The 27,018-nt window shown below is 47.7% G+C and overlaps 3 protein-coding genes across 6 annotated transcripts; 2 read left to right on the top strand and 1 right to left on the bottom strand.

Moving 5' to 3' along the window:
* Window positions 1-8: 8 nt before the first annotated feature.
* On the top strand, window positions 9-9,737 carry LOC132460145 (neural cell adhesion molecule L1.1-like; the record flags this gene model as incomplete). The annotated part of the gene is given in 14 exon segments (XM_060055200.1): window positions 9-86; window positions 88-154; window positions 157-223; window positions 225-265; window positions 874-980; window positions 2,734-3,010; window positions 3,228-3,350; window positions 3,447-3,614; window positions 4,073-4,186; window positions 4,853-5,002; window positions 5,365-5,496; window positions 6,003-6,075; window positions 6,346-6,357; window positions 6,574-9,737. Coding segments are annotated over 14 exon segments (1,668 nt in total), but the record flags the coding sequence as incomplete, so codon positions are not given.
* A 571-nt stretch (window positions 9,738-10,308) lies between these two features.
* On the top strand, window positions 10,309-21,471 carry LOC132460863 (6-phosphofructo-2-kinase/fructose-2,6-bisphosphatase-like). Of its 4 annotated transcripts, none has more exons than XM_060055818.1 (14): window positions 10,309-10,617; window positions 13,870-13,995; window positions 14,822-14,918; window positions 15,227-15,293; window positions 15,589-15,663; window positions 16,483-16,539; window positions 17,325-17,446; window positions 17,715-17,922; window positions 18,073-18,219; window positions 18,399-18,503; window positions 18,992-19,121; window positions 19,477-19,539; window positions 19,668-19,732; window positions 20,110-21,471. In XM_060055818.1, the coding sequence occupies exons 1-14, from the start codon at window positions 10,557-10,559 to the stop codon at window positions 20,167-20,169; spliced, it is 1,383 nt and encodes a 460-aa protein (XP_059911801.1). In that variant the 5' UTR covers window positions 10,309-10,556; the 3' UTR covers window positions 20,170-21,471. The 4 variants fall into 4 exon arrangements, with proteins under 4 accessions (XP_059911801.1, XP_059911809.1, XP_059911792.1 ...); XM_060055826.1 differs by lacking the exon at window positions 10,309-10,617 and adding an exon at window positions 11,160-11,484; XM_060055809.1 differs by lacking the exon at window positions 10,309-10,617 and adding an exon at window positions 12,789-13,389.
* On the bottom strand, window positions 21,392-25,649 carry ndnl2 (necdin-like 2). The gene is made up of 11 exons (XM_060056260.1): window positions 25,479-25,649; window positions 25,259-25,306; window positions 24,830-24,940; window positions 24,692-24,755; window positions 24,496-24,575; window positions 24,297-24,388; window positions 24,123-24,199; window positions 23,963-24,005; window positions 23,816-23,878; window positions 22,176-22,290; window positions 21,392-21,713 (listed from the first exon to the last, which is right to left on the bottom strand). The coding sequence occupies exons 2-11, from the start codon at window positions 25,286-25,288 to the stop codon at window positions 21,612-21,614; spliced, it is 777 nt and encodes a 258-aa protein (XP_059912243.1). The 5' UTR covers window positions 25,289-25,306; window positions 25,479-25,649; the 3' UTR covers window positions 21,392-21,611.
* Between the last annotated feature and the right edge of the window lie 1,369 nt (window positions 25,650-27,018).

Genomic DNA, 27,018 nt, shown 5'->3' on the forward strand with positions numbered 1-27,018 from the left:
CGTGTGTGCGTGCGTGTGTGTGCGTGTGTGCGTGTGTGTGTGTGCAGGAAGTGGACAAGCGGCTGCACAACGGGCCGGACTTCAGGTTACAAGGTTTTCTGGAGGGAGGGCCGGATGGGCCACTGGAACCACGACGAGGTCGACGGCCCGCCCTTCTGGTCAAAGACACGGGGACCTACACGCCCTTCGAGATCAAGGTCCAGGCCGTCAACTCCTGGGGGGCGGCCGGAGCCCGCCTCCGAAATCGGACACTCTGGAGAGGACGGTAGGCTGCAGATACAGGAGGAGGACAGTAGGCTGTAGATACAGGAGGAGGACAGTAGGCTGTAGATACAGGAGGAGGACAGTAGGCTGTAGATACGGACAGTAGGCTGCAGATACAGGAGGAGGACAGTAGGCTGCAGATACAGGAGGAGGACAGTAGGCTGCAGATACAGGAGGAGGACAGTAGGCTGCAGATACAGGAGGAGGACAGTAGGCTGCAGATACAGGAGGAGGACAGTAGGCTGCAGATACAGGAGGAGGACAGTAGGCTGTAGATACAGGACACGGTGGGGCCGCTATAGATGAATTCAGCGCTCTACATGTCACAGCGCTCTTGTATCATGTACGACGGCCTCATGGCTCCACATTGAATTCCAACTCCAACACATTAGTGCAAGTTGCAAACACTTTATGAATCAATAGATAAAGAATACATCAATCGCAGTATGAGAATGCTGCAGTCATCCAAAGAAAGATGATGGAATATGAATGCAAAAAACAAATCAACCAATCCGGCTCTACGTTTATCATAAAATAACAGAAGGTAGTGACCCCTCCGTCAGCTCCCAGAGCCATGGCTCTCTGTCCGACCCCCTGCCTGTGTCTCAGTTCCCGAGGAGGCCCCAGGGGACGTCAGCGTGCTGGTGGTGAACAACACGGCCCGGGTGAGCTGGAGCGCACCGGAGAGAGTCCACGGGAAGCTGCTCCGATACCAGGTAACATCAGCTCAGAGAGATACCAGGTAACATCAGCTCAGAGAGATACCAGGTAACATCAGCTCAGAGAGATACCAGGTAACATCAGCTCAGAGAGATATCAGGTAACATCAGCTCAGAGAGATACCAGGTAACATCAGCTCAGAGAGATACCAGGTAACATCAGCTCAGAGAGATACCAGGTAACATCAGCTCAGAGAGATACCAGGTAACATCAGCTCAGAGAGATACCAGGTAACATCAGCTCAGAGAGATACCAGGTAACATCAGCTCAGAGAGATACCAGGTAACATCAGCTCAGAGAGATACCAGGTAACATCAGCTCATAGAGATACCAGATAACATCAGCTCAGAGAGATACCAGGTAACATCAGCTCAGAGAGATACCAGGTAACATCAGCTCATAGAGATACCAGGTAACATCAGCTCAGAGAGATACCAGGTAACATCAGCTCAGAGAGATACCAGGTAACATCAGCTCAGAGAGATACCAGGTAACATCAGCTCAGAGAGATACCAGGTAACATCAGCTCAGAGAGATACCAGGTAACATCAGCTCAGAGAGATACCAGGTAACATCAGCTCAGAGAGATACAGGTAACATCAGCTCATAGAGATACCAGGTAACATCAGCTCATAGAGATACCAGGTAACATCAGCCCTGAGAGATACCAGGTAACATCAGCTCATAGAGATACCAGGTTACATCAGCTCCCCCAAACAGAGAGCTAACATGATAGTGGCTCACAGCTTTAGAGTTAATTATTATTATTTTTTAATAAATTGTAGAATGAGGTCCATATACTTTGAAAGCTACATCTAAGTACCATCATCAACATCATAATACCATCATCAACATCATATTACCATCATAAACATCATATTACCATCAACAATAACATCTTATTACCATCAACAACATCATATTACCATCAACAACAACATATTACCATAAACAACAACATATTAACATCATCAACATCATAATAAGATAATCAAACTTCATATTATCATAAACAACATCTTATTACAATCATCAACATCATATTACCATAAACAACAACAAAATACCATCAACAACATCATGTTACCATCAACAACCTCTTATTACCATCATCAACATCTTATTACCATCAACAACAACAAAATACCATCATTAACAAAGTATTACCATCAACAGCAATATAATACCATCAACAACTACTTATAACTATCAATAACATCATATTACCATCAACAACATCTTATTACCATCATCAACATCTTATTACCATCAACAACAACATAATACCATCATCAACTTCTTATAACTATCAACAACATCATATTACCATCAACAACATCTCATTACCATCATCAACATCTTATTACCATCAACAACAACATAATACCATCATCAACATCATATTACCATCAACAACATCTTATTACCATCATCAACATCTTATTACCATCAACAACAACATAATACCATCATCAACAACATATTACCATCAACAACATATTATTACCATCATCAACATCTTATTACCATCAACAACAACATAATACCATCATCAACATCTTATTACCATCAACAACATCTTATTACCATCATCAACATCTTATTACCATCAACAACAACATAATACCATCATCAACATCTTATTACCATCATCAACATCTTATTACCATCAACAACATCTTATTACCATCATCAACATGTTATCTCTCCGACCCTCCTGACTATTCCTCTGTCTGTGGGCTCCTCCAGATCTCCCTCCGGAGGCTGGGGCCCGTGGTGGCCCGGGGCCGGCGGGAGCTGGCCCGGGGCCGGCGGGAGCTGGCCCAGGACCAGCCCGACGGTGGTGAGGCGGCGCGGGGGGACGGAGAAGGGGAGGTCACGGTGGTGATGGTGGACGGAAACAAGACCTCGGAAGAGGTGACGGGGCTGCGCTTCTATTCGCAGTACGAGCTGTCTGTCAGCGCCTTCAACAGCAAGGGGGAGAGTCCCGCCTCCACCCCGCACAGCTTTAGCACCCAAGAAGGAGGTAGGACAACATGTTTAATAGTGAGTTCTTTCAACCATGCCTGGGGTACATGGTGAACACAGGTAGCAGACAGTGTATCTGAGGCCCAGCATTCTGTGTGTGTGTGTGTGTGTGTGTGTGTGTGTGTGTGTGTGTGTGTGTGTGTGTGTGTGTGTGTGTGTGTGTGTGTGTGTGTGTGTGTGTGTGTGTGTGTGTGTGTGTGTGTGTGTGTGTGTAGCTCCTGGCATGCCTGCATCCATGACCTTTGAGAGCCCCACTGAGACGGAGCTGATTGTCCACTGGACGTCTCCGGAGCGACCCAACGGTCGGCTCGAGGGCTACGTCCTGCACTACCGAGACGGTGAGCCCTGACAGAACCACCGCTCGGCCTTTGTCCATCAGAAGGTGAGCTGCAGCGACGAGCCAGGCTCTGCTTTGTGTTTGCCTCCGTGTGTAGAGGTGGAGAACGGCCCAGAGAAGATGGTCCTCATCCCCGACGACGTGAACCAGCACTACCTCGGGTCCCTGAAGCCACAGAGCCACTATGTCTTCCGGCTGATGGCACGCACCGCTGCGGGCATGGGCCCTCCTCTGACAGGGAAAGGGCACACCCTGCTGGACGGAGGTAGCACTTCAGTGGCCTCTTATCACAGCCTTTTCTATGGCCCCGTTGTAAATGCATGTTCAAATAAACGTTAGCGCTTAGGGAAATAGTTTTGGATGATAAACAAACGGCGATTCGGGTTGTGTGCTCAGAAAGGAAGTAGTGATTAGTAGCTTTGATTATTAGCGACGGTAGCTCAGGACGGTAGAGCGGGTTGACTGGTCACCGCAAGGTTGCTCGCTGGATTCCCGGCTCCCCTCGCGTGTCGAGGTGTCCCTGAGCAAGACGCCTCACCCTGACCGCTCCCGGCGAGCGAGCTGTCGCCCTGCGTGGTTGACGCGCCGTCGGTCTTTGAATGTGTGTATGAAGCATAGTAATTTGCGTTGGACAAAATCCCCTGAATGTAAACACAATACGTAGAAATGATGGTCTGTAGGCGTGGTTAAGTTGATGACCTGGCCTCTCGTCCGCTGCTCCAGTTCCTCCCTCCAACGTCTCCCTGGACGCCGGGGAGCAGACCGTCAACCTGAGCTGGGTGCCCAGCGACGACCACAGGAACCACGGCTTCACCTTCTCCTACAGTGGGAAGGACGGTGAGAGGGGGGGCTGCTACTACCTACACACTGGGGGGGGGGGGGCTACTACTACCTACACACTGGGGGGGGGGGGGGGCTACTACTACCTACACACTGGGGGGGGGGGGGGCTACTACCTACACACTGGGGGGGGGGGGGGGCTACTACTACCTACACACTGGGGGGGGGGGGCTACTACCTACACACTGGGGGGGGGGGGCTACTACTACCTACACACTGGGGGGGGGGGGCTACTACTACCTACACACTGGGGGGGGGGGGCTACTACTACCTACACACTGGGGGGGGGGGGCTACTACTACCTACACACTGGGGGGGGGGGGCTACTACTACCTACACACTGGGGGGGGGGGGGGGGCTACTACCTACACACTGGGGGGGGGGGCTACTACCTACACACTGGGGGGGGGGGGCTACTACTACCTACACACTGGGGGGGGGGGGGGCTACTACTACCTACACACTGGGGGGGGGGGCTACTACCTACACACTGGGGGGGGGCTACTACCTACACACTGGGGCGGGGGGGCTCCAGCTCCCCGTGAGTGGACTGCGACCGCCTGGTGAGCAGTGTGGGAGGAGGCTCACAGGAACCCCGGCGTAGAGGCCGTCCTGCTCCGGGAGCCTTCCCACTGTGAAGCTCTTCTCGTGTGATCGCTGCAGAAGGGGCCGACTGGGAGGAGTCAGAGCTGCTGAACTCCACGCAGGGTTTCTATTCGCTGACCGGCCTTCAACCAGGGACTCGGTATCGCTTCCTCATCGAGAGTGGCGGCGTTACGCTCTGGAAGGATGTGATAGAAACCAAAGGCCCAGGTACTGCCCTGCGAACACAGGAGTGCAACCCCCGTCTTACAGCTTTACACTTACACTTACACTTTACTACCCCTCATTACTTATTATTACTTGTAACCACAGTTTAGTTGCTATACCTTACTATCTGCTACTTATCTTCTTACTTTGACACATTTACATTTTTCCTTCTCTTGATTTACTTTATCTTGCATTGTTGCTGCTCCATGGCTGTGGGGGAACCAGGCCTAAGAATTTTACTTTGGCGTGAAAGTTATTCCGATTCTGATTCTGATTCTCATGAGCACGGTGCACCTTGTGCCTCTGCCAGACTCATGCTAGTAGTGCATGAGTCCCTGCCCTCTGACCGCCCTGTTCCCCTCCAGGGCTGTCGGAGGTGTCCGGAGGGTTCGCCACGCAGGGCTGGTTCATCGGCCTGATCAGCGCCGTGGTGCTGCTGCTGCTGCTGCTGCTCATCCTCTGCTTCGTCAAGAGGAGCAAGGGAGGCAAATACGCAGGTGAAGCCCCGCACACACACACACACGGGCACGCACACACACTTGGCATGGATGACTCGGCAGTCCTCTTGCTCTCTCACTGCAGTCGCCATAGTAACCAATGCATGGTGACGGACCAGGGTTACTGAGCTCCGAGGCAAAAGGACTTCTTCCTTCCTGAACACGCACACACACACACACACACACACACACACACACACACACACACACACACACACACACACACACACACAGACACACAGACACACAGACACACAGACACACACACACACACACACATACACACACACACACACACACACACACACACACACACACACACACACACACACACACACACACACACACACACACACACACACACACACACACACACACACACACACACACACATAAACACATTATGCAACATATATTTTCTAACCACATTTTCAGGATTGCCCATGCATCCTCCATCATTATCACTCCCCGTATTGAACACAGAGATCCTCTTCTTTCTCCCCCAGTGAAGGACAAGGAGGACGGCCAGGGGGACTCTGAGGCGCGTCCGATGAAGGACGAGACGTTTGGGGAGTACAGGTACGTGTCTCAGAGGACCCACGGTGATCCACTCACACATCCACCATCAACACACGCTCCCTGGATTCTGCTCATTGTGTGGTTAATAGATGCTCCTTCATGTATGTTGCTATCATTTTACCATTGGTGCTCTACTAACATGTTTCTAATAAACGAGTGGATCAATGATCAATGAAGTCCCGCACTCACTGCAGTCTTAACTCTAGTAAAGCTCTCTCTCGTCCTCACTCACACTTAACCCCTACGTCCTCTCTGCATGCTTGCCTGCAGATCGCTTGAGAGGTGAGTGCCGTGACTGGCAAGCAAACACACACACATACGCACACGCCCACGCACACACGCGCGCACAAACACAAACATCAACACATCAATGCATCAAGAAACATACACACACACACACACACACACACACACACGCACACACACACACACACACAGAGCATCGGTCGGAGCCCAGCGGGCGCCATGCTCACCCTGCTTGCGTCCTCTGCCCCCCAGTGACGCCGAGGAGAAGCGCTCGGCCAGCCAGCCGTCCCTGTGCGTGGCCAGCAAGCTGGGCAGCGACGACTCCCTGGCCGAGTACGGGGACAGCGTGGACATCCAGTTCAACGAGGACGGCTCCTTCATTGGCCAGTACAGCGGGCGGCTCCCCCCTCCCCACGGCAACGAGAGCTCCGGGCCCGCCTCCCCCCTCGACCCCGCCCCTCCTCCTCCCATCGCTCCCGCCATGTCCACCGTCCTGAACCGACCCAGCTAGACGCAGACACACACACACACACACACACACACACACACACACACACACACACACACACACACACACACACACACACACACACACACACACACACACACACACACACACACACACACACACACACACCTTACTGCCTGCAACAAGACACTATGAGGGGCATCACTCATAAAGGTCTGACTCCACTGCCCGTGACAACAATAACCAATAAGAACATACACAGCAGACACACAAACACACATGCACGCGCACACAGTCCAAGGCTGTAATGTTCAGTGGCAATACATTCCACAGGTGTGTGTAGGAAATTTGTTTACTTTTTCTATGCCAAGTTTTTACAGTCGCACACAGATACACAACATTCATGCATACATACAAACATGCATACATACATACACACATACATTCATACATGAACCCACACGCACACGCACGTGCACACACACACAAAGCCAACTGCTCTTTTCTGTAGTGGAATGAAGGGAGAAATTATCTTGGGCATTGCATCAATTTAAAGCTTTCAAAATACTATTTTAATTTGCATCACATACATTCACTATTTTTGAGTTTATTGTTGAATTTTATATATATACAGTATATATATATGTATAAAATAAGTTTGGACTTCTTTCTGTTCTGCTTTGATAGTGTAATTCTGCATGTGCCAGGGAACGCTCTTCTCCCTGTCCCACGTGTCGGCCCACCAGGCCCCAGCTGCATGGGGCCCCTTCACATTACGCTGGGTAGAGGGCTCAGACGGGGCCCCCTGTGTGTGTGCGGCCGCGTCCCCCTGTCCGCATGTCGTCCATGTGTGAATGCGTGTGTGTGTGTACGTGTGGGCACATGTGCGTGCACGTCTGCGATATAGTTCACGCCCTCCATCTCTGGCCCCTCCCCCATGACTTGCAGAGATGAGAGGGCTCTTGCCTTAAGAGAGTCCAGCCCCCCCCGCGCCCCCCCCCCCCCCCCCCCGCCCTCCTCCCCCTCCTCCTCTCTGTCTTCCAGAGTGTTGCCTGCCCTCATCCTACTCTTTGACTGCAGGAGCATAAGTGTGTTTGCAAACAGAGTGGAACTCTGCAAAAATCCTTACTTCCTTTTTGAACACACACACACACACACACACACACACACACACACACACACACACACACACACACACACACACACACACACAACCACACACAACCACACACACACACACACACACACACACACACACACACACACACACACACACACGCACACATGCACACACACACACACAAGCGCACGCGCACACACACACAAGCGCGCGCAGACACACACTGAAAGGCTAGGCAGACGGGCACTTGGATCAGGTTTACATGCAAATATAGATGGCCCTGAATAATCAGGGAGGGGCTTTCGTAGCAAACTGCTTTGTCCCCCCACCTCTCTAGGACATAGCGAGAGAGCGATGGAGGACGGCGGAGAGGAGGAAGAGGAGCTCTGGAGGTCTCGTGTCTCTTCCTCTGAATGTAAATAGAACCTTGAGATTGTCTTTTTCATTCCGATTGCCTTTTGTTTTTTTAAAGGAATGTGTTTGTGTTCTTTGTTTGCCTCTTGATTCTGTACCGACGCCCTCCTATACTGTCTGCTGTAGCCATATATAACCCTAGCCAAACCTCTCGTCACGTGACCCCTCATGCTGGCTAGCCACTCAGAAACATGTAGGGAGCACTGGTCTGCTCCAGAGATTAGATCTCCTACCCCCTCAGCTCCTCCATAGTGCTAGAGAGAAACCCAGCATATAGTGATCCATGATTTACTAGTCAGGTCATACATGTTAGCAGAGTCCTAGTGAAGGTGGACCAGGTGGGTCCTGGTGTAACTGGACCAGGTGGGTCCTGGTGTAACTGGACCAGGTGGGTCCTGGTGTTACTGGACCAGGTGGGTCCTGGTGTAACTGGACCAGGTGGGTCCTGGTGTAACTGGACCAGGTGGGTCCTGGTGTTACTGGACAGGAGTGTGTTGGATGCGTCCCTGCTGTCTGCTTCACAAAGCGAGGCGGGACTCTAGAAGTCTACTAAGAGACACTAAGGAGGCAGTCCTGGCCAGGAGAGTCCTCACATCTACACTTAGAATGACTCTTAGTGGTCTGCTCAAACCTTGCTCAGAACCACACCTCTAGAGAGAGGTCAGAGGTCAGAAGTTTCTACTAACTAGGGTAGGGCAGAAAACAGCTGGAAAACTGACACCTGATTGGTTACATGTGTTCATAATCAGACCACCTCATTGGCGCGGTAGTCAATGATATGGATGTCAATGAGAGGCCTACCGCTGGTATGCTGTATAATTCAGCCCATTCCTCCTCATTAAAGACGTCAGCCTAAACACTTGTTTACACGACTCCGAGGGATAATGGAGGACCAGAACCCAGACCAGGTCCGGTCCATTGTGCTGTTCAGGGATAGGGAGTTTAACCCCCCCCCTCCCCCCCCCCCCCCCCCCCCCCTTCACACACTCACACGTCTCTGAGGACGGCTGCCCGCCAGTCTTTACGCCTGTATGTCTGTCTGTCTGTCTGTCTCTCTGTCTGTCACTGTCGCAGCCTTCTTTTTTAATGCCGGGAAATGGGAGGGAGTGGGTGGGGTTCATAAAAACGATCAAAAAGGGATAATATTGAAGTGCAGGTGCTTCCCCTAGTGGTGAGGAGGCCATGGACGTGGATGGGGGGGGGGCTTGGGTCCCACACACACCCGGATGATTCTGTGCTCATGGTTGAGTGGGGATGTGCTTGGGGAGAGGGGGAGGGGGGGGGGGCAGGGTGTATTATGGGATGTGCTGATGTTGTACTGCTTGTTGCATCGTGCGCTGTACTGTATCTGAAAAAACTAACCCCTCCACCACCAGTCAAACTAATAAATAAACATAGACTACGCATATCCTGCACACGTGTGGAGTCTCTTGTTGTCCTCTGACTTCAATTTGAAAAGTCAATGGTGTTAGTCTGTGTGTGTGTGTGTGTGTGTGTGTGTGTGTGTGTGTGTGTGTGTGTGTGTGTGTGTGTGTGTGTGTGTGTGTGTGTGTGTGTGTGTGTGTGTGTGTGTGTGTGTGTGTGTGTGTGTGCGTGCGTGCGTGCGTGCGTGCGTCTTTGTGTCTTTGTGTGTGTACCTGCAACCTGACTTGCTTGTCTTGAATGTGAGTAAGAAGCATACATGTTTGTGCGTGTCAGTGTAAGAGGATACCCGGGGACTGGTCCCGTTTGAGGTAAGGACGGGTGGAATGCGGTGAGGCAGGTCGGCCACTTAACGTACCTCTAATTTGTACCTGGAACTTCACCATTCAATACAATATCCAACTATTTCTATTGCCCTCCGAGCGTGTGTAACAAATATACAAAGGTTAAAAATGCAACGCAGTGAGTTAATCGTCCCACCTATTTCCTATTTCTAAAGAGCTAGAATAAAGATCATTGCACTATTGAACCTGGAGTCACCGGGCGGGGCAGGTAAAGCTGTCACGGGGAGACCGTCCGCGGTCACAAAAAGGAGGAAACCGCCAAGGAGTGAAAACGAATTTGCCACTGAGGGGTTAAGCTTGTTGACGAATTTCTTTGACGTAGTCGGTGGGTCACAGCCGTCCAGAGGATGGAATAATAAACCAGAGGAGGCAGACGGAGGCATAATATCCCGAATGGACCATTTTTTTAACACAGCCTCGGCTTTAAGTGGGACAACCTGATCAAACACCGAAATAGATCCAGACGATGACCGAGGTGACGCAAGAGGGGGGCGCGGGAAGGACGTCGCGCTTCCAGCGGCCACTAGGTGAGTGACAGCGACACAGGCTGCAGAGGGAGCGTGTGTTCTGGGATGGATGACCGCAGGCCGACCGGGTTACAGCCCGGGTTAGCTTCAGTCACACACGTCTGTCACCGCACACGGTAGAATAGATCAAGGCTACCCTGCTTCCCATTAGTCTGATATCCGTTTCTCTATCGCTTGGTGGATGCGTGCGTGTGTGTGTGTGTGTGTGTGTGTGTGTGTGTGTGTGTGTGTGTGTGTGTGTGTGTGTGTGTGTGTGTGTGTGTGTGTGTGTGTGTGTGTGTGTGTGTGGGGGGGGGGGGGGGGGGGGGGCGGGGGGGAGAGAGGGGAGAGGGGGGGGAGAGGGGAGAGGGGAGAGAGAGCGAGAGAGAGAGAGAGAGAGAGAGAGAGAGAGAGAGAGAGAGAGAGAGAGAGAGAGAGAGAGAGAGAGAGAGAGAGAGAGAGAGAGAGAGAGAGAGAGAGAGAGAGAGAGAGAGAGAGAGAGAGAGAGAGAGAGAGTTGTTGTGATTTTCTCCTATTTGATCCGGCACAGTTTTTTTGCCTGATGTTCGGAGGCTCCACGATGTCATGTCACTTCGTGCTCTACGACTGGGAATTGGTACATCTAGGCGAACTATTGTTAGTATTGGCCTATATAACCGGTGCTTTAAACTCTGTGGGCGAGTGTAGATCTAGCCTATCCCCATGCATACTCCCAGTCGGGCAGTGCCTGTGGGTATCAGATGTCTGGGGACGGAGGGTCTGCAGAGACAGCCAGTACGGCAGCAAAGCGCGACCCCTTGAGAAGACCCTCCGCCTCGTGTCTATAGAGAGCCGACATGGACCCCAGCAGAGCGTTCATACGGCGGCGCCTCCGCAGTGAGAGCTCAGGTGAGCGGGGAATGAATGCAGTGTTTGAACCATTGACTTATAGACCAAAGAAGAACAGTCTCTCTCCACTTCCCCTCTCTGTCTCATGTTGCCAAGAACAGAAGACTAAAATGGCACATGGTGGCCGAGTAAAGTTTGACTATAGTAAAGGTTGCTCCATTGTGTGTGTGTGTGTGTGTGTGTGTGTGTGTGTGTGTGTGTGTGTGTGTGTGTGTGTGTGTGTGTGTGTGTGTGTGTGTGTGTGTGTGTGTGTGTGTGTGTGTGTGTGTGTGTGTGCGTGTGTGTGCTGGTGGCTTGGGATAAGATGTATTTTGTTCTCCTCATATTCCAAGGGACAAGTGCACAAAGAAACCCACAGACACTGATTCAATAGTAGATGCCGTTTATTTGTGAAATTATAGGCGAACTGGTTCATTGCACTTATGATATGAGGAACTTCTCACTGTGACGCCATGGAATGAGATGATCGACACTGGGGATGTGCCCTCTACGTGCACGAGAAGGTTCAAGGTTTTCTAACTTCTATACTTATGGTTGATGAACGTTCGCTTATTTGCATATCTAGAATATGCCAAAATCAAAAAAACTGACCAGACTATTCCATAGCTCATGTGAACTAAATTTTCGATCCTGACGGAAATTATGGGTCCAAACGGCAAAAATGTTCAACATGCGAAATAACATGCCATTGTCAGAATTTGTAATGCATCAGCCTTGCCCATCGTTGAACTTTGATAATGAATTATAGCGCCCCCTATGGCAATTTCGGCACCAAACTTTTTGGAGGCATGCTTACCGGTGATACAAATATTGTTGGCAAATTTGAATAGCCTACCTAATAATGTTTTTAATCGCCAAATAATACATCTGATAAAACTTACATAAAACAGGCATGCCTTAAAACAAAGAATGCCACATTTTATGTGTGTTTTCCATAGTAGTCTATGAAATGTGATATATGGCTTGGTAAGACATTCTAACACATTTTAAGGTCAATGATGAATTAAACATAAAATGTATTCTAATGACATTGTAGCAAGCAGTAACCTTTTATAGCAGAAGATAGTAAGATGGAATCTTATCTTACATCCTGCAACATTTGATGAATGAGTATTTATTTATGTATGCATAATAATATACAACATTCTAAAACATAAAAAAAAGTAAATCAATTATAACAAATTGTTACAGATTAGTTAGAAGTCAAACACAGATGCATTCCCTGCACCAAGCCGGGAAAGAGACTCCTTGATTGGTCAGATGCTAGCAGTCAAATGATAATTGTTAAAGCCCCTTTACAGGAAGTCTGTAGAGACCTCCCCTGCACGGACAGGCTGACACTGACACATCAAATGTCTATTGTGCCTTCTGACCATTTTAGTAGCACACACTAACACTTTAATACTGCATCACATGAATACATCCCCTTGGTGTGGGTAACCCCATGTACTCTGGATGTTACAACACTCAGGTTAAACTCGGTCACCTGCATGTGTCCCTGATTAGAGTCCCGGGGGAGTAAACCTCTGATTCGCAGCTGACTGACACTTTACCGGTCCAATTAGAACGGTCCCATCTTCGGCGACCAGCCAACCGCGTCGACTCATTCAGTGAGTCAGCTATTGGTGGGAATCTCCTCCCCAACATCCCACACTCGAAGGTTTAAAAACCCAGCACCCTCACCTGCCCTGCCCGTGCATTCAGGAGCGACACCTCGTTCAGCAGCCACACAAACGCACAAACTCACACACTCACACAAAGCCAGACTTTAGAAAATCAAACACACTCCCACACCTCACCCGCCCGAGACAGCTATGTCTGGGAGAGAGGCCCGACTGACTCAGAATCCTCTGCAGAAGATCTGGGTCCCCAATGTGACCAGCAGGTTACTACGCCGCAGAGGCTGTGAGTATGAACACATGTAGGCACGCACTTACACAACTACTTTAAACGCAAGCTGTTTCTGATGCATAGCAACATGTCACCAACTTTTCAAATCTCTCCCAGCGGTGAATCAGTTAAATTGTTGTTAAGCTGAGCAGATCCTCAGTGTCCAAGGTCTGTTTGTGGACGTGTATTGGAGTGCGTAGGCTGACTGGGACACAGTGGCCCTGACCGGGACACTGTGCACCAGGCTGTTCACCCCAGGGCTCGTGTGTGTGTGTGTGTGTGTGTGTGTGTGTGTGTGTGTGTGTGTGTGTGTGTGTGTGTGTGTGTGTGTGTGTGTGTGTGTGTGTGTGCGCGGGCGCGCACGTGTGTGTGTGTGTGTGTGTTATTCACATTGATTACATTGCCATAAAAACACTGACATGTTATCAATGGAAGACAGATAAATGAGGCAATGTAAAAATGTCCTCCTCTCTCTGTTGCTTTGCTGTGTTTCAGCGTCCGTGCCTCAGTTCACCAACTCCCCCACCATGATTGTACTGGTGGGCTTACCCGCCAGGGGGAAGACCTACATCTCAAAGAAGCTTACCAGATACCTCAACTGGATCGGGGTTCCCACCAGAGGTATTCACCACGGTTGACAAGTACAGTCTGGCTCCTGGGAACACAAGCTTTCACTGTCACTCAAATCTAAAGGTAGACTCTGAACGGATCTTACTGCCATCATGCAACAAATCATAAACAGGTCATAAGCGCAAAGGAAGTATGAGTCTACATCTTCAGCGCTTGTGTTGCGCTGAAACCCAAGGGATTTACAATCTTCTCGGAGAAACAGAGTTTCTTTCACATGTCCTGCTTCATGAGCACACATCCTGAAGGGTAGAGCTCATCATCTGACTGGGTCAAACTTGGTGACAGGATATTACACAACATGCTGGGCTCATTTTAAAACAGCATTGAAAGTCAAATACATTTTATTTTTTATCATGTCAAAAATAGATTGATATCTTTAACTCTGATATTACGTATTTTATTAGGCAAAAAACTCACTGGCCAAAACCTGTTGGCCTACTGCACAGTCATGGTTAATATATTCATACTTTGTTTAACATGATTTCTTGATGTGTTTAACAACAACAAAATACATACTTTGATGACTCCGTAAAGTAGCGTGGGATCATGATCAGTTCAATTAAGAATTCTGAGAATAATGTCAGAGTTCTGAATCTTATCTCTGAATTTTGAATGTATTCTCAGAATTTTGACTTCATTCTCAGAATTATGAGTTTTAACTCAGAATTCCAAAAAAGAATCCCATGTGGCCCTAATCCTCTTCCGTACACTACACTTTCAGTCATGAAGGATATGCTTCAGTTTTGTGTGCTGATTACATGAAAGTAGATTATATCTGGTAACTAACTGTTCTAAAAATATCTGTATTGTTGCTCAGTGTTCAATGTAGGGCAGTATAGAAGAGACGCAACACGTTCCTACAACAGTTATGAATTCTTCAAACCCGACAATGAAGAGGCCATGAAGATACGCAAGTATGGGAAAATCAATGGATTGGCCAATTCTTGAGAAATATGAACATGATAGATTCCATATGGTCTTGGAATTTATGCCCTACTTCAGTTAGAGACCAATTAAATGTGTAAACATTAGTACTAAATTAGGTGTTCCTTACAACACTAATCATGGTTCTGCTCTTTTACGAACCAGGGCAGAGTCTTCACTACTTTCGGTGGCTGCCCCTGGAGTAGAATCATAATTAGTATTATGACACCTGTGTCTGTCCTGGGGTGATGCCTATCTGAAAAGGATCTGATATGTTCCTTTCCTTCCATGAGTGCAGAGCCTGTGCCATCTCGGCCCTGAGAGACGTGTGTTCCTACTTTAACAGACAAGAAGGACAGGTGGCGGTAAGTGCGTATACTTCGTCAATCCACTCAAATATACACGGCATCCCCATACCCCCATACTGTATGCGCTTCTTTCCCATCGCTCTCTCCCATCGGTCATAATCACTGTGTTAAGAAGCCGCCGCAGAATGTATTGAGAGGTCTGATGGTTTTGTCACATGTTGCCTAGAGTAAGGGTAAGTCAACATATAGTCCCACGGGATATCGACACGTGACCAAAGGCAACAGTTGTTTCTTCAGCATCAGATCTGGACAAACGACAGTGGTTCCACGTCCGGTTTTTGCCTCTCTTCAGGTGTTCGACGCGACCAACACCACCCAGGAGCGCCGAGAGGTCATCCTGAGCTTTGCCAAGGAGAATGGATACAAGGTTTGCAAGCATATTTTAATTAATGCTATTGTTTGAAGGTAAGGTAGGAAAGAAGAGGGAGAACCCAAATTAAAGCCACTCCCCCAAAACATGAGAGTAGCTAGCTAGCTGTACCCAAAGGTCTCCTTAGCCTTGTGGAAGACTTCCGTAAGGTGCAATGAGTTCACGGCAGAGTGCTCGCATGCAGGCAGGTAGACGGAAAAGTCAGCCTTCCAATCATTTCATTAGGGCCGAAGGAATTGATAGTTCGATTACATGCCTGTGATAGCCACAGCCACCGGAAAGATTTTGTTAGAGCATTTGATTTATTGATTGCTGTAGGGATGTAAGGATAATAAACTAATGCAGCAAAAAATGCTCCTAAATAATAGCCTACCCTTCATTTAACAAAAATAATGTTTAAGGATATTTTCCAAGAATATTTTAGACAGTGAGGTTAATGATTTCCCAATGTCAACTTGGCTGTCTTGACCGTAACACTAGTAGGCTTTAGTGTATTAGTTCACAGGGGATTATGTTTGATCCATATATCCATAGCAAGTTTGTTCAAACTGTCACGTCCAGCCTCTTCTGCTGCTGTAGCTTTCTATTGTATCTTGTCGGCCTCTTGATTTTCATTACAAGATCATGCCTGAGCGTCTCTGTGATGCATGGAGGTGGTTAAAGGAAATCAAAGCTGCTTTTGTTGATTAGACATGTTGTGATGATTATAGCATTGATCTCTCTCCTGTCCCTGATTGATACCGTGTCCCAGGCCTTATGGACCTCATTTGTGTCATCGTTTCTGAGAGCTCTGTTTCTCCTCTCCTATTTCCGCAGGTTTTCTTTGTTGAGTCGATATGTGAAGATCCTCAAATCATCGCTGAGAACATTAAAGTGAGTCAGTGTGTGTGTGTCTCATGTGTGTGACGCGTGGTGAGGTGGACGGTCACTCCCTCACCTTGAGGTGGGACCCAGGGGGCTGGCTGTTATGGCTGCAGCAGATTGGGGGAACGGGGACACAGCAGGGCCTCTTACAGATGGAGCTCACGCAGCCGTCAGGGGAAGAAGCTGGGTATTAAACAGCTGAGCACGCAGCTAGGCACAACAAGATCCAGCCTTCATCCACGGACCATGAATGAACTGGATCTATTTCACATCCTTTGTGTTAGTGTTAGGGTCATGAAGAAGTGGAAGAACTTGAGCAAGGTTATCATCCTCAATGTCGTCTACAGGTTGCTTATCATGGCCCTGTGGTCTCAGACATCAATGAGTCAGAGTTTGTTAGTGTCCTGTCCTAGGTCATGCCTTTCTATAGGACATTACTAGCATGCTTTTCATATTGCCAAAATTAAAATCAATTGACCTTGACTCTGGAGCCTCACTGAGTCTCAGTGACTATTGTCTGCTACCAGATGGCCTTGGTCTGCCTCTATTTCTCCTTTGGTTATCCAAAAACGCATAAGATTGCTGTCCTGTTGTTTTGGGCAGCAAAAGATTTCACTTCCTTTATTAAACCCTAATAAACTATAATATAAAATACATACAATTTATAAATCTAATAAAAAAATATTTCATTTTTTATTTTCAAAGCGGATATCAGAAAGATATACATTTGAGAGATTGTTGAGAACAGCCTTCAACTGTGGTGACAATAACTTTACTCTTCCTTTCCCACGCAGCAAGTGAAGCTGAGCAGTCCGGACTATGTGGACTGTGACAAAGAGGAGGCCGTGGCAGACTTCCTGAAGAGGATCGAGTGCTACAAGCTTTCCTACACCCCCCTGGACGACGACCGGGACAGGTGACCTCTCAGGACCCTCTCAACACACAGGATCACTCACCCCACACCTATTAGACGTTTGAAGATGAGCCAGCCTTTTAGATCTACTATAATGAGGAGGCGGGGGAGGCCAGCACAATGACAATAGTCGTCTCTTAGTTTTCCAGCTGAATTGACTATTTCAGAGTTCACCTAGACTGCATAGCCACCCCCTCCCACCCGTCCTATTTATTGCATGTTGTACGTCATGGCACTGCTTGCACTCACTTCTTGTATTTTGGTCCGACAGAAACCTGTCCTACATCAAGATCTTCAACGTGGGCAGCAGGTACCTGGTGAACCGCATCCAGGACCACATCCAGAGCCGCATCGTGTACTACCTCATGAACATCCACGTCACGCCGCGCTCCATCTACCTGAGCCGCCACGGGGAGAGCGAGCTCAACCTGCTGGGACGCATCGGGGGCGACTCGGGGCTGTCGCCGAACGGCGCCGGGGTAAGGGCCCCGACCGGACCACGTCTAGGGCGGGGGGCGGCGGGGGGGGGGGGGGGGTCCATACGTTCAGAAAGTGTTCAGAAAGTATGTTCAGAAAGTGTCCCTCTGTGTATCCCATAATAACTCCTCCCTGCTGTTTGGGCCTGTCAGTTTGCCAGTGCCCTGTGCACCTACATGCAGGACCAGAACATCAGCGATCTGAAGGTGTGGACCAGCCACATGAAGAGGACCATCCAGACGGCCGAGGCCCTTGGGGTCCCGTACGAGCAGTGGAAGGCCCTCAATGAGATAGACGCCGTGAGTCCTTAGATCGGCGTCTGCTTCAGTAGGCTGTCGGGTTTGTGCGTGACGTTTCTGTGAACCGCTGCATCGCGTTCCATTTAGCGTTCGCTTTGAGATGAGCAGGGAACAAGATCACGTGGTGTTAAGAATAAAAGGACAAGCAGGTTTTCGTTTTTGTCACTGTGCTCACTCAGGGTGTGTGTGAAGATATGACGTATGAGGAGATCCAAGAGCATTACCCAGAGGAGTTTGCCCTGAGGGACCAAGACAAGTACCGCTACCGCTATCCCAAAGGAGAGGTAAGGCTGTCTGACCACGGGCTTACAACCAGCCTCTGAACACCGCTGTAAAGGCCTTTTTATGGTCCCGCGTTCCCACCAAGCAATGACTACGCAGACGCTCCAACGCAGACGCTCCAACGCAGTCGTGAACCTTTACGGTTCTGCGTCGGGTTTTAGTCAGCGGACCAATCACGGCCCTAGCTGCTGCGTAGCCTCGACGGAAGGTTACGATTTTTGGGAGGTGCACATCCGGCCCTTGCGGTGGACGCAAGGAGGGGTCCGCAAGGACGCAAGGGGTCCGTAACCCCCTTGCGTTGCGGGAACCATAAAAAGCCCTTATTATCACCACTGTCACACTCTCTCACTAGCCCCCTGATGCTTAGAACCTGTGTGGAAAGTATAAGGACAAGGTTCAAGTCTCTTGCGGTGAACCTGTGTCAATATACGTTTGAACAAGCAATGAAACTCGTTTGCGTCGTAAGGTTCACTCAATGTGTTGATTGCAGTCCTACGAAGACCTGGTGCAGCGCCTGGAGCCGGTCATCATGGAGCTGGAGAGGCAGGAGAACGTTCTGGTGATCTGTCATCAGGCCGTCATGCGCTGCCTGCTGGCCTACTTCCTTGACAAGAGTGCTAGTAAGAGCAACAGACGCTAACATCCTCAAATGCCTGGGATTTTGGGATCATATCCAGCTGAACTGGAAGAGAAGGGAATTACTACGAATTGTCAACTGTTTGATTCATACTGGGGCCAATGTTAAGAATGTATGCATCATGTTATTGGTAAGGATGATGCGTTCCGCCAAATGGCATTCATAGATCACTGTTACTCACTGAGACAGTATTAAACACACTATATCCCACCTCTCCACAAGCTCAAGGTAGACGCACCAGCTAAGGTGGTCCCTGAAGGCTTGCTGACTGCGGTTAACCATAGGGTATGTTGCTTTGGTTCAATATGAAGGTTGTTGTGTCTCTACCTGTTCCTCAGGTGAGCTGCCCTATCTCAAGTGTCCTCTGCACACGGTCCTGAAGCTCACGCCCGTCGCCTACGGTGAGCGCTGGCTCCCTTACCTTCACCAACACCAGTGTAGCCCAATCCATACTTTGACCTGTTTTCCTTGCCTTAGCCCATGAGTCACATGTGCATCTCATCCTAATCTAAGGACTTTGACCCGTCAGGTTGTAAAGTGGAGTCATTGTTCCTCAACATAGAGGCTGTGAACACACACCGGGATCGACCAGAGGTGAGGAACAGCCCCGCCCCCCATCACTCTCTCTTGTCTGTCTGTCTGTCTGGATGAAAGCGGTGAAAATATAAAAACGTTATATACGAAATATATGCATATCAGATACTACACTATTAAATAATCAATACATAAAATGTGGGATATTATTCCAGTACCTCCTATAAACCGTTAAAATATGGAGGACATGTGTGATAGTACAATCATTGTGTCCAGTGAATGAATCTGTTTATGGGGAGTTTGAGGTCCTTCTCTCATCACAACAGGTGACGAATCTGGCTGTCTCTCTCTCTCTTTGTAAGGTCTTCAACCAGTATGCTCCTCAACCACCACTATAGCCAGGTGTGTTAACGGCTGCCTTGTCTCTTCTGCTCCAGAACGTGGAGGTGGACCGAGACCCAGAGGAGGCTCTGGAGACCGTACCAGACCACATCTAGACCGACACGGGGAAGCAGAGACAGGAGACGGAACAAGAGCCTTTTTCTTTAATAAGTTATTGCAAGTGTTGCCATGTTAGTGAAGTCCAACGTGAACTACTGTGAGACCTTATAGTAGGGCAGCCTTCTTGCAACGCACTTTATAATGCTGTACTCTGGCCAGAAGGCCGTTTCCTGTGTAGCAATAAGACATGGACACTTTGCGGCACACAGGTCAGAATACCAGCAATATTGTTTGCATACTCTAAATCCATCATAATTATCTCCATCCGCTCTCATCCTCCCTTAATTCACTCCTGTTTTCCAATACAGTGACCCACATCACATGATTTGAAACCGTCAGAATAGCTGACATTTTGGTTCAATTTATACAAAAAAAGAATTTCTGTTTAGTTTAAAATTCAACTTAAATCACAAGGGAGTATTAAAGAACAAAAAGGTGCATTCCAAGATGATACATAATATGAAGTGGTCCGAAAGTGGATCTGTGGGTGTGGAGGTACAACACAGATGTAATTCAAATCGTACAAATTAACTAAAAGCACCATCCCCTTCGGATCAAACTTGTAGGGGAAGTTGGCCTTCTACTGCCCAACACCACTGTGTGCCTCAAGTCAAATGTACATAACACTATGCACCATGATGCAGTCTAGCCTAGCTACGCTTACTGTGGACTCACTGTCTTACCTCATTTAAGCCATTTTCCTTAACCTTGGCTCAGTTGGTTTAACAAATCCTCAATCTTACACTGAATTGTTCAAATGTGGCACTTGTGAATAGTGTGTAATTAATGTATGCAATATTGAATGCAGCTGAATATCTGATCAGGTTTATCTTGGTTTCCCAAGAGGCAATTTAAAGGAATCCTTAAGAACATTTACATGTAAACTTGTTCAGCTGCGAATCTGAACCTAGACTAAGACTAGAGCGGGTCAATGTCATTAAGAGGTGATCTTCAAGATGTTGTCCTTAATACCCATTGGTTTGTAACAGAACGTGATCACAGCTCTTCCCAAGTAGTTGTCAAGTACACAACCAAGTAGGATGTAGACCTCCATCATTATTTGATCACTTCAATGTATACGTCTTAGATTCATAAGTGATATTTTGAGTGTGTGCCAAGCCTCCCATTGTGTGGCATTGTGTTTAATGTCGTCAGTACTGTGCAACAAAGCCCTGTGGCGTGTGTGAGAAAAACTAAAAGCAATCACTGAGGCAAAGATACACAAATAGGGTTTATTTTATGAAAAATTATATTTACAACTGGCACCTTGAACTAATAAAACATACAATGCCTTAGAACATTCAGTGTGAACGTTAATCGCTGAACAATTACAATCCCCCCATCTCTCGTAAAGAACATGTCCGGCATTTTATCCTTGTATGAACAAATGATTCTTTGGTTATGCCTGAAATAACCACGGTAAAGGGTGTCGGGTGAGTCAACACTGGGAGCTGGTGCTGGGCTGAGGGGCCCTGGAGGACCGCTGACTGCTGGCGTCCTTGTACTGCTGACTCCAGTGCTGAGGGTCCTGGCTATGGAGCTGGGACAGAGACATGTTCCCGTGTTAAAGGACATCTAATGATATAAAGAGCAACAGCAGCCCCTAACGATCACCGATACATTCTCAAAGTCAACCGGAAATGCACATTGATTTCACAGACGGACCATTCGTGTTCCACTAATCTGGGATCCGGCAGAGGCTAGTGTCCCAGAAACCAGAGAGGTCATGGGACTAAAACAATTGTTGCTCAACAAATAGGGGCAACACTCTATGGACAAGGGTAGCAGACGTCTTCACTGTTTAGCCTACAAGTGAAGTGGTATTGCTGCAATTCTGAGCACAGATCGTTAACTGCAACTCAGTGACATTTCCACAAACTATGACACCCAAGTAAAAGAATCAAACTGACCATCAGGTCAGATGCTTAATCAATGAACTATAAGTTATATTTTTATTTGGAGGAATTCTCTGTCAAAACACGAGTGACCAAAGCACACTCACCTCGCCGAGGAACTCAAGGATTTTGATTTTGGACACTTCAACCTCGGCCCGTTGGCCCCAGGTGAAAACGTACTTCACTGGCTCGGTGTGGGGGACCTTGGTGTACTCCAGGTACCTGGTGCACAGGGTACAGCAGCATTCAGATATGCATCAGGGACACTGCATTGAAGAGTCATACATACAATATAATTAATGTTATTTATAATATTTAATTTCAGCCAACACACTGGACCAAATTGGTTCAGAATGCACTGGACCAAATTGGTTCAGTGTGTGGACCAATGGGCAGGGGTTTAGAGGAAAAGACACTGTCCCATGAATAGAAGGCAAGACGTCGAGCAATCTAACCTGGTGACCCAAGGTGTGAAATGCAAATGTTCCATCCCAGGGGATTATTCACCATGGCAACTGGGGGCCATGGTGGGAATGCAAATGTTCCCAGCAGGGAAAGTGGAACATGCCAAGGAGTATTCCAGATGGAAGAGCACAAAACTCCTGGATGCCTCTGAGGCCCCGGCCACACAAAGCCGATTTTTTGGTGAAACTGCATAAGTCTTGTGCGTTTCGGTCGACCGTCCAGACAGAGCCGGTGGATCCGGTGCCCGAAACCGCACATTTCTGAAACCACCCTCGGAGGTGGTTTCTAATCTATCCGGAACTATGCGGTTTCGTGTTAGGATTCGTGTGGACGCCTGAAACGCAAACGATGACGTCATTAGCCCCCCACCAGCTGGGGGACGTCAGAGTTGCGTTGAATTATTTATTTATTATTTTATTGTATTCTTTTTGTAGCTTTAAATAAAGCCCCTTGATAAATGTAATTATTAACTGTACATTAAAAAGTATTCCTGCTCATTTTAAAAAGGTTGTATCTCCTCGTGACTGAATGTTTGAATACAGCGCGGAGGCTGTATGCGCGCAGACTTGATGCGCTCCAACTTGTGGCGAACCAGCACCTTGAATATTTACTACAGTGTTTCTACAGCTCGATGCGGTTTTGCATGACTCCGTCTTTACAGAGATATACTTGAGTCTACAGGTTTATTCCAGTTCAGATACCTCTTTCTGCACGGTGGAAACGTCAGTTACAATTCCTCAAACCCCCGAGTTATAACAGCTGATCCAACAATCAGAAGTTGGATAAAAAAGGCTATTTGAAATAACCGAAGCCAAACACAGCCCACACTGGCCATCAGTAGAGGGGCACGGTGTGTCCTGTGAACCAATGTCTCTAAATGTACGGGGATGTACAGAGGAGCACTGTTCCACCAACTCTACTGAACATGCCAAACTCTCTGTTCTCCTTCTGCTCTTTGGTGTGGTATAAACCGGGATCTATGGTCTGAGAGAAACCGGCTCTGATCACACCAATGGGATTCGAACCAACAACCTTGAGGTCCCCAAACAAGCGTCATAGTCCGTTGAGCTACATGCAATACAGTGTGAAGTGAGGCTGGGGGGGGGGACAAAGAACCACACAGGACTTAGTTCAGTGGAGGCAACACCAAGACACTGCCACTTCAAAAGCATTCAAACATTAAAGGGTGGACTGCGATTAATACCCGTCTTTACAAAAATATTTTGACAATACTTTTGACCTAAAGGGGATTAGGATAAAGATTTTATGGAAACGGCCTTACCTTTGACGCACAAACTCATCTGTGACCAATTTCTTCACATCACCAAACTCTGGATGCCTTTCCCTAAAGCAGAACAATGTCATTGGCATAATGCAAATAATCTCATTGAAAAACAAGGAATGTTAGTCCACACACACTCCGTCTTACCCAAGATCAACTTTCATCTTTTTTAATGTATTCCAGACAAGGCCTGAATAAAACGAAAAATGTTTATTTTAGAGCAGATTGACTTGTTTAGTCAGCGATCAAGGTTAGAATAAACCAATAGCCTAGTTTTAGATATGGGAGGTGAACACTGGAGCCTCACCTTCTGGAACGACTCCCCCCTTCATATACACAAGGCTGAGGATCACAAAGAGCAAACCCGTCTTGGGATTGCCACTTCTACATGAGGGGAATGCAAACAGAACCCTTTCAGTCCAACGGGCACTCATCACTGCCTGAAGAAACCAATAAGTGAGGAGGCACGGCCAACACTCACATCATCTCGCTCCCCTCCGCTGGCTCCAGCTTGTTGATTAATATGTATACATGGTTCTTGGCATCAATTTCCACCAACTTGAACCCGAAGACCTGTCCAAGAGAGTAATACAATGCGTCACATCCAAATGAGTTGCATTGTGGGTCACAATGTTCTAAACAAAATGGTTTGATGGCAAATTGTTTCGGCTCCAACCAACCTGCTCAAACCGTTGTTGCGCTCGATTCATGATCTCCTGGAACACATTCTTATATTCCTTCAGGACATTTTTGACAATGTCTACATAGAAGGAAAGAAGGAGAAGGTAAGCCATTGGTACATGAAACACAAGCCTGTTTGTTAACAGCTTCATATCAAAATATATTAAACTCATTATCACAAAGAGGTCGTACTACCGGCACGCTTTACTGGAATCTTTTTCTGGTCTTTCATGAGGATATACTGAACCAGCTCGGTGGTCTGCAGGAAACAACGGTTAGAAAAACAATAAAGGTCAAGAAATTTGTATTATATACATATTGTGCACGTGTCACCTTTTCGTCGATCTGAGCTTTGGTCAGCTTCTCCATCCCTTTCTGGACCTGGGAGGTGGTGGGTTGTGTGAATATCGAGTCGTCTTCTTCCACCTCCACCGCAGTGGAGCTCTGAAACGCGGGACAACAGGTCAGGTCTGGGGCTACATCACCGTACAGCCATAAGCCCCGACCGCCAGGGTCTGAGACCCATCTTACTCCCAAGGAGAGAGACCCATCTTACTCCGTAGGGTCCGACCGTCACTTAAAAAAACGCGTTACAACAAAGTAAAAACTTCTGTAGAACAAAAGCATCTCGGTATTTCCGACCATTTGCTACAATGGGACTCTGTTCGGAAACAAGGAAGTAAATGGCTGGAGTATGTACTCTTTAGGAATTAAGTATGGCCTATACGGAACCAGTATGCAGAAATGGTTCAGAGGTCCTACCCGTTTGCCCGAGCTCTTCCTCTGCGTCATCTCTCCCGCACTGCTGGACTGAAACCAGAAAGAATCAACCTACAGGCCGTCTCAAATCGAATGCATCTTCTATAAAAGACCATCCTAACGAGAGAAAGAACAGTAGCGCCTCCACAACCTGCTGAGGAGCAGCTCTTGTAAACACATGCTACGACATTAGAAAGAACTGACGGTCATGTTCCTACTTTACCTTTTTTGTGGTATACGATGCATTCAATATTTTGATTAACTGAAAAATCAGACAGAATAAGTCCCGCCGGTTTTTATTTGGCACACGTAGATGACGTCACCTGTGCGCCGTCTTTACGTCCCTTCATAACGAAAGGGGGAGGAGTTTGCTTCAGGACTTTCGCTCAGGCCTATCTCACAACTTCCTGGTTCGGCGTTCGATTTTGCCTTCACCGGGTAAAGGGACTTCCGGTCGAGTAATCCATGATATTTGACAATGGTGTTGCTGAGTGTGACTCCACAATCTTCTGCACATCTTCGAATCGTAATTTTGGAAAACCCACCAGGGAAGTGGCGAAGAAACGCTGCATTTTTGTGTTGACGTCAACAGCTGAAATGACTTCGCCGGAAGAATGTTTACCCGGTGTGACGTCATTTCCGATTTTTGTGAGATAGGCCCATTGCGTTTCTTCCCTAAAACATTCAGTGGCTTTGCGTCTAAGAATCCTTAACTCCCTTCAACTTAACTCTTTAAATGCTTATGATTGCCAGCCAAGTAGTGTCCCATCTGATTCCTCTTTGTTTTTTTGCCGGTTGACTGAGATCTATCATCTCAGTGCATTACTGCCACCACTTGGACTGTGGATTATTTGATTGACAGGACCCTAAAACATCACCACGAATATAAATAATTAATAATGGAGAATATATATAATGTAGATTCTCTCAATCGATGTTTCAACTAAGACACTTATTCATCTTAAATAAAAGTGATTACGTGTTCATACCTTTTCCCCTCCGACTTATTTTCTAGTTGAGTACCTTCTACATTGCTGCATGCTGTGCCGTCTCTGTTTGGTTCATGTACCTGTTGTGTATAACTGAGCCCTGTTGGTCCTATTCTTAACCCTGCTAGAAGTCCAGGAATGGGAGCAGGACCCGGCTTCCCTCGTTACGGCTCCTGCCCCCATTCCTCCAGGCCCCTACAGGAGTTTGGATTCTATACAGAACAGATGTCTGCCTGTTTCACTACAATACCAATACTATGTTTAGATATTTTGTATAAAAGGTTTGCCAAGGCTTCTATATTTGCTTTTTAATTTTCGATTTAGTGACGTCATTACGTTTATAAACAAATAATTACCTTAGCATTCAATGGCGGCTCCTGAGCTGGAGGTTGGCGGTCCAGCCAACACACAGGCTCCTCCGTCCTCAGACCCCTCTGTAGGGTCTGAACTTCAGGTTGATCTGGCCCCAGTTCTTTTGACCTAGTTTCATTTCAAACTGATTTTGGAGAGAGAGAGAGCTTATTGAACTTAGGGACACTGAAATTGAGTGTCCTTAACTAAGGTGTTCATCAATGTCAATAACGTCAAGTGTCCCTACTCCACCACCACTGACTCTGCCTGGGTTAGCAATCATTAAAGTATGTTGGTTTACCAAATGTATTTGGCTAGCAATTGGACTGAATGATAATTCTTTCGCCCAGGCAGAGATATTGGCCCTCATTTATCAAACGAACGTAGAAATGAGCGCAAATCTGAACGCATGATTCATCTTAC

The sequence above is a fragment of the Gadus macrocephalus genome, chromosome 1 (assembly GCF_031168955.1).
Source record: "Gadus macrocephalus chromosome 1, ASM3116895v1".
NCBI classification, from domain to species: Eukaryota; Metazoa; Chordata; class Actinopteri; order Gadiformes; family Gadidae; genus Gadus; species Gadus macrocephalus.

Coding starts and splice junctions, on each gene's coding strand:
- LOC132460863 (XM_060055809.1), top strand. CDS start 13,299: ATGTCTGGGAGAGAGGCCCGACTGACTCAGAATCCTCTGCAGAAGATC. Junction 17,447..17,714: donor CTGGACGACGACCGGGACAG/GTGACCTCTCAG, acceptor TTGGTCCGACAG/AAACCTGTCCTACATCAAGA. Junction 19,733..20,109: donor CACACCGGGATCGACCAGAG/GTGAGGAACAGC, acceptor CTTCTGCTCCAG/AACGTGGAGGTGGACCGAGA.
- ndnl2 (XM_060056260.1), bottom strand. CDS start 25,288: ATGACGCAGAGGAAGAGCTCGGGCAAACGG. Junction 24,006..24,122: donor GGGGGGAGTCGTTCCAGAAG/GTGAGGCTCCAG, acceptor CGTTTTATTCAG/GCCTTGTCTGGAATACATTA. Junction 23,879..23,962: donor AAGATGAAAGTTGATCTTGG/GTAAGACGGAGT, acceptor GTTCTGCTTTAG/GGAAAGGCATCCAGAGTTTG.